This window comes from Gracilinanus agilis, chromosome 4 (genome assembly GCF_016433145.1).
Source record: "Gracilinanus agilis isolate LMUSP501 chromosome 4, AgileGrace, whole genome shotgun sequence".
NCBI classification, from domain to species: domain Eukaryota; kingdom Metazoa; phylum Chordata; class Mammalia; order Didelphimorphia; family Didelphidae; genus Gracilinanus; species Gracilinanus agilis.
The window spans coordinates 404917480-404929615 of NC_058133.1; the positions used below are offsets into that span (position 1 = coordinate 404917480).

A 12136-nucleotide genomic window follows, 5' to 3' on the forward strand; every position below is an offset into this window, starting at 1 on the left:
CCCCTAACCCACCTTAGCCGATGCACAATTCCACTGGGTTTTACATGTATCATTGATCAAGACCTAATTCCATATTATTGATAGTTGGACTAGAGTTATCGTTTAGTGTCTACATCCCCAATAATATCCGCATCAGCCCATGTGTTCAAGCAGTTGTTTTTTTTAACTTGCTTAGTAAAATAAAGCTTTCTTGGTGAGGTATCTTCTTTAAGGTCATATGAATAGGAATGTCTGATGCTTGATTACAACCCGCATCCATGATCTCCAGTTATAGAGTGACCACTGTGGTTGCTTTTTCCCCTATGTCTTAACTGCCTAATAGTAATGCCTTGCTTTCAAGTTTGGTTTCCCAGAATTTAGTATTTTACACATGTTTTCATTAACAATTGTGATGGAGTAGGTGCTCTCAGTTCCTTTTCTTCTTTGCTTCCTGGGTAATTCTATTAGTTATTTTATACTGACTATTATAGTTCTTGCTACTCTGACTACTTAGTGACAGTTTGCATATATTAGAAATTTGTCATGGAAGAAGAGAATTAAAGAATCTTGGAGCCATAGTCATGGGATAGGAGAAGGGATTACTTTTTCTTTAAATTGTCTGGACTGTGTCTTCATATTGTTGAGAGTTACTCATAAGAAAAGCCCCAAGCCATCTATAAATTATTGTTGTAGACAGTTTCTTTGGGATATCGAGAGGTTAAGTGACTTGTTTAGATTCTTACAGCTAGTATGTATTGGAGGCAAGGCCAGAACCTTGAACAGATGTACACTGAATCTGGTTATTTTTCTTAGTTTCTATAGCACTGACTAATATAAATTTTAATAGGACAGGTTAATAATATGCTAGTTAACTAACTCAATACAGTTTTATAATCTTAGTCCATTAAAGCTTTTTTGCATTGTATATATATATATATATATATATATAACTAAGGCTCTCTGAACATGCCAAAGTACTAGCATTTCTACTAATCTCTCTTTTATAGTACAGGGTAATTAAAGCTAAATATGCCTTTCTCTGTGTAATGACCTAAATAACGTTCCTATTATTGCTATGTTATGAACCTTAACAGATTCATGATCGTAATTAGGACTTTTTAGGTATGGGAACAGTTGGGATTTTTATATAGTGCAGAATTTGGGTATCTGGGAATTTTAATCATGCAAGTCACCAGACAATAAAAGGATTTCATTTCTTTTCAGTTACAAAAGAAGTGTTTTAGAAGACTCACTACACAACTGCAGAGTAAATAAATGTTGGTTTCACCAGAAAAGAGTTCAGAAACTGAAATCATTATATTTATTTCCATTATTGCAGCCAGATGGGTCCATTAACATTTTCATATATTTTAGTGAATGTTTCCACAGGGTAACCATTACCTATGCTTGTACTTTGTTTGATGGACCATTCTTTCCCCTCCACCCCCATTTTATCACCTGGTGGAATTTTTTGTAAAAATAAATGAAGATATAAAATTGAGGGAGGGAACATGGTTGGAATCAGTGGGAAGTATTTCCTTGTGATGTTTTCCTTGCTAACATAGATTAAGCTTTGTTCTTTCTTACCTTTATAACTAAGTTGTTTAATTTTTCAAAATACACCTGACATTACATAGTTTTATGGGTTAACCAAGTCAATTGATTCCATACAAGTGATCCCATTTCAAAAACTTGAAGTGCTTGAAGTTCATTAGATCAGTATGATTGTAATTAATCAACCTTGTTTTCCTGAGCTAAAGATAATTTGGAAAAATTAACAATATGAAGCAATAGTGAGCTTTCTCCGATGTATAAATTGTATGAAAGTATTACATGAAATTTATAGTTTGGGACCAGACTTTCTGAAGTAACTATCAATTATGATACTTTGGAACATTTTGGTTCATAGAACAAGTTTTTATGAATTGTGACTTTTTGACTAGAAGTTTAAAAAGTATTTGAATTTCCTAATTAGAAATAAAAGAACTTTTCTTTGTTGTAAGATATTGATCCAGAACAATGAGAAATCCTTTCAAGAATGAAATATTTATGCACAATGCAGTGAAATTAATTTTTAATTAGAGAAATCAAATCTTTTAAAGCTTTTAGTCAAAAAGTAACAGTTCACGACAACTTGTTATAGAAACCAAAATGTTCCAGTGTGTTGCTTTGGGGAAAAAAATACCCACCACTTTTTTTTATTTATTCCCTAAAAGTTGTTTTGATAGGGCTGTGGAAGAATGGAGGCACTTCCATTGTGACCTGAATGATCTCACCCAGTGGGTAGCAGAAGCTGAGCAGTTACTGGCTGATTCACAAACTGCGGATGGCGGCCTGGATATAGAGAAGGCCCGGATACATCAGCAGGTAGGGGCTGTTTTATCAGAGCAGGATTTGCCAGTCAGATTCTTCCCTTATTTTTAGTGGTACTTGATGCAATCACTTAAAAATGAGATTTTGCCAGCATGCAAGTTGTTTTGGTCTTTTATTCATGAAAAATATTTCTGATCATGTGTAGATAGCAATTTGTAGTTTTTTCATTAGTTACACAAATTTAAAATGAGCAATTTTAAAACTTTTTTTTTTTAAACAGGAGAGAGGTGTTAGGATGGGAATGACTTTTGAAATAGAGCTTTCTCCACATAATAATATTATTAAAAGTGGGAGCTCTCATGGCTACATCAAGATATTTTTGTTTACCAAATTTAGGTCCCAAAGTTTTTTTATTATTTTGCCTGGGAAGTTACTTTAATTAATACTTTAAAAGGTTTCACTCCTTTGTATTTTATGGATTTAAACATTTAAGGGCTTCACTTTAAAGTTTGTTGGTATTTTCTCTAATCATGAAAGAAAATATTCTTGATATATAGTCCTTTAATTTACAAAGTAAGACCAAGAAAAACTAAATGCCAGCAAAGTCATTTTTGCTTGAAATAGTCTTTTTCACAATGATAGGAAATGAAATTTTAACTTAATATTGTTTGTAAAAGTAAAATTAGATTCTTTAAATGTTTGGCAAATGCTTATAATTCTAAAGGCAATAAGAGGAAATATATGCATATATATTTTTATTTTTTGCTTTTGGTTATCTTCACCTGTGTTTTTGCTTAGTCATAAACATGTCTTTATGTTCTTCCATTACCTTCTGTACTTTCTCACTTCCCTTAAGAATTCTTAAGAAATTTGAACCAGAAATTAAATAAAATTTTTAAAAAGTTTCTTATGCTTTTTAAATCATTATATTTATAATTCATTGATATTGTATCAATATAAATAGTCAAAAGAACAAAGATCATAGGTGTGATTAGGAAGTAATTCAAGAAAAATAAGCAGGTTTGGAAAAATAGAAGCAATTCTTTTTTTTATTAATTGTGATTAATTTCTCATGTAACTCTTTTTAAAATTCCCCATTTTATATTGGTTATTTTCCCTTCTTTATTTTGATTTAATAAAATGAATAAAAACTTAATTTGCTATAAAAGTATATTTATTCTTTATTTTGAAATTTTCTGCTTTTCAGAGCTAACTAATGAGAATGGTTTTTTTGTATGTTGATTTTTCCATGAATAGGCTTCTGCAGCATTTAAATGAATACTGTAATACTCAGGTGTGTTGAGAATTTTGAAATAGTTTAATCTAACTTTAGGATTTATCTTGCCATTTCCATCTGTGGCAGGAACTTGAAGAGGGAGTTAGCAGCCATCGGCCTAGTTTTTCATCACTAAACCAAACTGGAGAAGGTATTATCCAGAAACTCTCTACTGCAGATGGAAGCTTCTTGCAAGACAAGCTGGCAGGACTCAATAAACGTTGGAACTCAATTATGACAGAAGTGATGGATAGACAGCAAAGGTATTTCAGAAATAGGGGCTCTTCAGAATTACATTCTGTGCAAAAACCTTTTAGAGAATAAATGAAGGAGTTTAAGTTGATCTTTTCCTTTGTTGTTAATAAATTTTCTGACATTAATTTTAGACCTACATATGCTACCTTTCCCCGTGAATGTAATGATCTGATTATTTTTTTGTTTAGGTATTTTTAATAGTATTTTGTTATGTCATGATTGGAGAACAGGGCCCAAGTCCTATGTGCCTCATTTCCTCATGGATAAAATGAGGTACAGAAGGAAATGGCAAGCTACTCCCATATCTCTGTCAACAAAACCTCAAACTGAGTCATGAAGAGTCAGATACAAATGAAAAATGACTGAACTGAAGAATATATTGTTTACTAATAAATGTTCAAAGACTGGTCAGCCCATTACAATTTATGCCTACCTAATAATATTTTTCCTAGGAAATGTTATGTTAGCTCATTAATGAGTATTTCATGGTGGATCAATTTAGACTCAAAGAGATCTTATACTCTTATAAAGATCTTAGTATATTACAATGAATAATAAAATGTCTTAAAATACTCGGGCGATCCCTCTTTCAGAATAGGAAGTACATTGTTGTTTTATGATGGTTTTTGGCAATTCAGGCACTTTATGTAAATAAATAAAAACACATATAGGCTATATAAATTCAAGTACTTTATCTGCAGAATTAAATATAATTCATTTCCCATCATAACAGAATTAATAAAAATGCAATTTTTGTGTGCCTGTGGTTTATGTGAGACGTGTTCACACAGTGGTTAGAAAGTCATCCTTGCAATTAGACTTTAGTTCACATCCCTCCTCTAGTAAAATACTGACTGTATAACCATCATAGGCAAATCTCTTCCTTTCAATGCCTCAGGCATTTTTTCCTTTTTAATTAAGCTTTTTTGAAAAAACTAGTTCCATTACTCATATTGTTATGCATACAATTGCTTTCTATTTTAAAATTAATTTGTACATATTGAAAGGATATGTATTATTTATTGATTAGATAACAAGTCATAGATTTAAATTCACTCTGTTTAAAATAAAGAAAAACTTGTTTTTCTTGGCTCATTTAGCTGTTTATAGCTTTGAGAAAGAAAAGAAAAGAAAATTAACAAGGGCAAGATCATATAATGCATGGCACTGCATTAAAGAATACTAATTCATTAGTTTTGAACCCACTTAACAAATGTTCTATTAATATTGTTAATAAAAATGACCTCAATTTCATTTGCATACAATATTCCACAAACGTAGTAATTTTACTCAATTTTCAATAATGATTTTTTTTAGGATCAAAGGGGAAAATGAACAGCTATTGGAATTCAGAAAAAGGCTGACTGAAATGAGTTACTGGTTATCAAAGGCTGAAAGTGCCTTAGAAAAGACACCTTCATGTGAGAATGAAGATAGCATCCAACAACTAAAGGCTAGTTATATATTTTTCTTTCTTTTTATACCCATTTGGCCTTTAAATGCAACAATGGAAAAATTGTGGTTAGACAAAAGGTATGAAAAGTTATTCTACTAATTGGAGGTAAACATAAACCATTAAAACACATTTTAAAGAGACTTTTTGAAAAGTGTTTAAGTTAGATCTGAAGGAAAAGAAAATTTGATGCCGTACTTTCAGAAAGTTTTGTTAGTATAAGAATGTTTAGCCTTATGTTACCTTTTCAGTAGTCAAAGCCAACTCTTGATATTTTGTATCATGTAATAGTTTGTGTCCTAGACATGATCTTTCTGTGTTTTTAAGATCCTGCTTCCTAAAGAACTATATGCATTGAATTGTATAAGAAATTTATAAATGATTGAGTTACATACCTAATAACTCCTGGCAGTTTTTAGCCATGTCATGGGCATATTAATTACCCTTGCATTATTACTGTTTGATTCTTAACTGCTGCTTTATATATAGTTCTGTCCTTGAAATACTTTTATCTGGATTTGGGCCAAATTAATCTTAAAAGAAGTATAGAGGAAAACCGGAGGTATTATATTTTCCTATATTATATTTGCTAAGTACATTTCTATGTACATTAATTATATGTGTTGCTTTTTTTTTTTACTAGAGATTATTTCCCATGTAAAGAACTTCCATCTACAATAAATTATTTTCAGGACTAGTTACTATTATTTCCTATCAGAGTGTAGTGTGCTTATGAATGAACTTGTTAAATGCAAAACCCCTGATTTTAAAGATGAAGATTTTTTAGTTATTCTACTTCTGCTTATGTGGCTAGGTTTTAACCAAAGCTCTCTTCTGCCCCCTTTAGGACTTAACCCAGCAGATAGAATTACAAGAGGAAAATCTCAAGTGGTTGAACAGAAGTGAACCTGAGATTCTTTTAGTTAACAGCTTGAATCTTCAAGAAAGAGATCACATTTCTGAAAATTTAAGAACTCTTAATATGAAGTGGAATAAGGTATGCCTGAAAAGCTCTGGACATTGTAGTTCCTAATAAATATTTGATGATATGATATGATTTTTAAAAGAAATGATATCTTATAATCAATCTTTTAAAAAAAACCTTAAGGATAAAAAAATAAATAAAAAGCACTGCCCCCCCAAAAGAAAAAAAACAAAACCCCAAAACCTTAAGAGTAGCCACTCTTTTTTCTTTTTTTGAGTTCATATTATATTCACTGAATATAATATAATATTTATTTGATTCTCTTAAAATTAGTAGGGATAAATAGAAAAAGAAAAATGTTCATTTGTTGAGTGTTTTGTTTTGCATAATAGATTTGGATGTTATGAAGTAGATTAAATAATGGATACTCATTGTTGCCTGAAACAAACTATGAGTAACTGACTTGAATTTATCTTTTCAAAGTAATAACTCTCTTAAAAAGCATTCAGAACAAATATAACTTCATGTATAAAACCACTTGGACATCACATGAGAATCAGAAAATCATATAATATAAAAGCCAGGCCCTTTACAATGTCTCTAGCAAGCGGGTTTTTAATATTTATTTGGAGAAATCCTGTCCCACTACCTCTTAGGACTTGCCTTTCCAATTTTGGACTCTGAAACTATTGTGAAGTTTTTCCTTATTCTGGGTTAGTCTTTCCTTCTGAAGTGTCTAACCAGTGAATCTAGTTTTGCCTTCTGAATAAACTATACAAATCTTGGTCATCTTCACAGTGATAATCCCACTTAAGACTTGTCAGGTGGCCATTAAGCGGAATTGTGCTGGTATTCAAGTTAGGGAAACATATTCATTCAAACCTGGCCTCAGACTTCTAATAGCTGTAGGATCCTGAGCAAGTCACTTAAACTCTGCATTATTTTTCTTAACTGCAAAATGGGATTACTAGTAGTACCTGCCTTTCAGGAATTTTGTGAGGTTCAAATGAGATATTTGTAAGATGTTTAGCACAATGCCTAGATCATGGTAAACACTTAATAAATGTTTGTTTATTCTCTTCTACTGTCTTCATTTTCTCTTCCATTTACCTTTGCCCCCTTTCCTTGCTTAATTTCCTTTTACTTTCCCTTTTTCTTTTCTTTTTTTTTTAAACCCTTACCTTCCATCTTGGAGACAATACTGCGTATTGGCTCCAAGGCAGAAGACTGGTAAGGGTAGGCAATGGGGGTCAAGTGACTTGCCCAGGGTCACACGGCTGGGAAGTGTCTGAGGCCAGATTTGAACCTAGGACCTTCCGCTCTAGGCCTGGCTCTCAATCCACTGAGCTACCCAGCTGCCCCCTACTTTCCCTTTTTCTATCCTTCTCTTTCCCCATCCTCTTGTCCTCCTCCCTTCATTTTCTTTTCTCTTCCATCTATCCTGGTTCCTTCTCCATCCCCTTTCCCTCTTTCTTTCCTTCTCTCTTTCCCTTCTTTTACCATTTTCTCCTTCTTGTCCCTTCTCCCTGACTAAAGTTTGTTCTTACCCAAAATAAATATCTTTGTTTATTCACATCGTTCTTATTATTTAATTTCATGTCTTCTCCTCATCCTTTTTCGTCTTCTGTGGGTAAATTTGTGAAGGTTAATTTGATTTTGTATGTCAAAGTTTCTTCATTTTTAAAATGGAAGGCTTTAAATCAGTGGCTTTTAAGGTTGTTTGATCCTTTGTTTCAGCTTATTTATACAGTTCCTAAAATGATGCCTCTAGGACTGAAACTCTAAATGTAGTCTTTATGGTTGGACTATTGTTCCCTTTATTATGGACACTGTCCTCCTCACTTGCTCTATTTGTATTTATTTCTGCTTTTCACATCTTGCCCATAATTTGTTGTAATCTGAACTATTTATCTAATGTTTTTCTCAGATACCTTTTTTCCATCCTAAGTATTCTTTTTGCCTTTGCTACTATTATCTAATCCAAAAATTTGGGAAAGGGAACTAATATACAGTTAATCATATCCATAGTGACAATGATTTGTTTTGAATAATATATAATGCATGGTGATTCACTTGATTTGCAAAGTAGTGCTGGGTGGTAGATACTATTTCCATATCGAAGGGACAATCTAAGGTACATCAAACAAATCACCCAGAACAAAACCATACAGCAAAATCTCAAGTAGCCCAACCATTCCTATCTTTCTATCCTCTCCATTATTATGCTTAGAATAATGCAATATTTCTTCACTCCTACTCTCCTGTAGAACAGTTTTTATTTAAGTTATGCATAGATGCCCATTAGCTATTGATAATAAAGTTAAATGAAAATGATGCATTTTTGGCAACAGGATTTATTTTTATTATGAATTATTTTCATCTATAAGACATTTTTTTAGTGTATAAGCTCCTCTTTCTATTTAGCTAATTGAGAATCTTAAAGTATATATGTAATGGAGTATGAAAAGGAATAATACAAGATGAGTTACAAATCGGCTATTTCTTCACTAAAGGAGACAACAGCTACTTCAATAGTCATAGATCTCTCTGGGTTTAACCATCTCCTGATGACTTTAAGTGATATGTATGAACAATATGTACAGTTTTTTAATATGCTAGTTAAAATAATTAAACATTCAGCTCAAGCATAATGTAACAAAAACTATCTTCATTGGTTGGATGATATTTTCTCCTATTCTTCTGTGTGTGTGTGTGTGTGTGTGTGTGTGTGTGTGTGTGTGTGTGTGTGTGTTTGTTTGTGTTGTTACAGATATACAGAGAAGTCCCTAGCACCCTGAGGGAAACAGAATTAGATGTTTCGGCACCATGTCCTGTGATGCACCCCAAGCTCTCTGGTGAGTAAGAGAACACTCGATCCTTAGTTTTGTTTCATTTTATATGATGCTTAATCTTTTAAATTATTTCTTTATTAAGTCAAATTCTTCTATGAACAAATAAAATGTAATTTTTTCCATTCATTAAAAAAGTATAATTATAAAGGTTTTTTTTTCCTTTTTTGGAGTTTAGCAAACAAGTCTTCTTTAAAAATATTATCTATTAAGTGAAGACTATTAGAATAGAATAGTTAATAATAGCATTAGGATTACCTGGATGAGAGCTTCTCATGTTACATATTGACATTTTCATGACACTACCCTAAACAACATACTGACAATACATTATGAATGATCCCTACGAAAATTATTCTGATTACTGAAATGAGAATGTTATAGTTGACCAGCCGCTGAGCTATTCTTTAGTCACCAGTGCATCCCCTCTTCAGAATATCAGCCTGTATACCATCACTTTTATGAAATTGTTTCTATGAATCTGGTCTGTTTTATTTTTTATCTAACATTTTATTTTTCACTAAGCCAATGAACACACAAGATAGAGAGATGCACTTAAATATAAAATAATAATGGCCATAATGACCCACATTTATAAAATACCTTAATGTTTGTAAAATACATAACCTCATTTGAATCTTCCAAAACCTTTATTATCATCTCCCTTTTACAACTGAATCAACTAAGACCAGTTAGTTTGTGTTATATCTGGATCTTAATAATTCTTTAATCCAACAGTATGTTCTTTATGCTAGAGTACTTCTCTAAGTATCTTCTGCCTTAGACTCTTATTGCCTTATAGCTATAAGGACACATAATGATCATTTAATATATATAACCCTTTAGTTTTTCAGATGTGTAAACTAGCTCCTAGGGAAGCTCAGTCATTTGATGAAGATTACACAGCTAATTATATCAATACTGAACCTAGGGGAAAAAAAAACTCTTACTTTTCTAGCAAACATGTTAATTCACAACAAATTGCTTCTAATTCATTAGTAGAATGGTTTTGAGTATTGTCAGAGATGCAAAAGAATTAAAAGGCATACTTCTTCCCTTCAAGGAATATATTCATTTTTTTGGGTAGATGTTCAGTTCTTGCAAGAAAGACTTGAAATCGGCCACTTTTCAATCATCTTCAATCATGCTTGTACATTTTTCACTTGTTAATGTTTTCAGTAGAGATATTTTCTATTATTTTCATATCATTAAATATGTATATTCTTCTTTTCAAGGTATGGGCTTATATTTAGGAAAGAGACGTATGATTTTATTACTTTAGAAATTATCTCCAACATTTTGGAGCCAGTCTAGGACAGTGGGGGAGGATCACCTATTCTGAATTGAGAACACCTTGGATTCTGTTTCCTTTTCTGACACTTAACTACCTATATGGCTTTTTTGTCACTTAATCATCCTTATCCTCCCTTTATTAGTAAAATGAAGAGCTTGGACTAGATTTCTGCTGAGCAAGATCTATGATCTTATGAGTAAGATGGACTCCACCTATTGGGAAGAGCTTCTATTGTCTTGGTCACTGTGAGAGATTAAGTGATTTGACCATTTTTATAAGTGTGTGTCAGTGATATCATTTTGACTTATTTCATTATGAATCCAAGCCTGGCCCACTATGCAATATTTGATTTCTGATGTATTATTTTCTCCTACATTTTAATTTCAAAGAATTAAAGATAGAACATGGTAAAGAGTTCAACTGCCAACATTTTTCGTGGGCTTTGTAATAGATTAAACTTTAAGCACCTACCATCAACCTGAACTTAGGATGTATGAAGTGATTCACTCCATAACTGAGTCTGTTGTTTTCCAGGAATCTAAAGTTAATAGGCTGTATGGGAGAATACTTTTTTCCCTAAGTTCATAAATGATAGGTAATTAAAAGAAATTTTTGAAAAAGCAATAACTTAATGGGATTTGTGCTGATAGAGTAAAATATGATTTCTAATAAAATTCTTGTGGTCTTTCATCCTCATTGTTTTTTGCTGTTTATATTATATATATTGAGCCGTAACTTAAAATATTGATGCAAGCTACAATTAAAAATTTGATTGTTAAAATAGCAACTTATATTTACATAGTGTTTTGGCAGTAATGAAATACTTTCCTCAGAACTTGCCTGCTAGCAATGTAACACTTCTATTATTAAACCAGTTTTGGAGAAGAAAAAAATGGAAAACCTAAAATTTTACATGTTTACATGCCACTTTTTTATGCATCATCATATGAGCAAGTAAATATTAGAAGAACATAAACTGATGAAGATTGAAATGAGCAAAATCAAGGCAACAAGTTATACAATAAAAGTCATACCATAAAGACAACCACCTCTGATAGCTGTAGAAGTATGATTCATTGAGTAACTATTGATGATTTCAGTGTACAAATGATGAAACATAGTACCCTGTCTGACAGAGAGGTTTAGGGTGAAGAATAGATTTAAAAACATATATTGCATGCTTGAATATGCATGATTTTTTCAGTATTTTTGTTTCCTTTTTTTATTAATGACCTCGAAGGTAGGGTGTGTGTGTGTGTGTGTGTGTGTGTGTGTGTGTGTGTGTGTGTGTGTGTGTGTGTGTAATAGATTTCTGCTAAAAAAGTTAAAAATCACTGGGGATGCTATCACAGATCTGCAATGTATTCTCTTTTAGATGAAGTCATTATGTTATCATAATTTATTTTATTTTCTTTATAGATTTTATGATTTTTTAGTAAAGACCACCTTTGGAATCTGTATGTTTTTTAATGTTAAGAAAAATATATATCAATTGTATAACAAAAATGTTGGAGCTGGGAATAAATTCAGAGCTTCTGATTTTCCCACTAATGCTGATTTCCATAAATCATATTGTTCCTCAGAAATAGCTTATCTTTTTCTTAGACTGCATGACTTGTACAAAATTATTTTCTTCCTCAAATCCTACATCAGAAGTCATCGAAATAAATTTTTTCATGAGTAAAAATTACATCCCCCTACTCCCAAGATAACCTGAGTTAAAAATCTGTCCTCAGACACTAATTAGTAGTGTTACTCTGTACAAGTAATTTAATCTGGTTTTCCTGAGTTT

The 12136-nt window shown here is 31.8% G+C and overlaps 1 protein-coding gene across 1 annotated transcript in view; it reads left to right on the top strand.

The window, feature by feature from the left end:
- The window catches only part of UTRN (utrophin), a 674836-nt gene that overhangs the window by 309165 nt on the left and 353535 nt on the right, over positions 1-12136 (top strand). The window contains exons 42-46 of the mRNA XM_044675452.1: positions 2196-2346; positions 3656-3831; positions 5141-5276; positions 6124-6273; positions 8972-9056. Coding sequence (XP_044531387.1) covers positions 2196-2346; positions 3656-3831; positions 5141-5276; positions 6124-6273; positions 8972-9056 — 698 coding nt within the window. The remainder of the gene's footprint in view (positions 1-2195; positions 2347-3655; positions 3832-5140; positions 5277-6123; positions 6274-8971; positions 9057-12136) is intronic.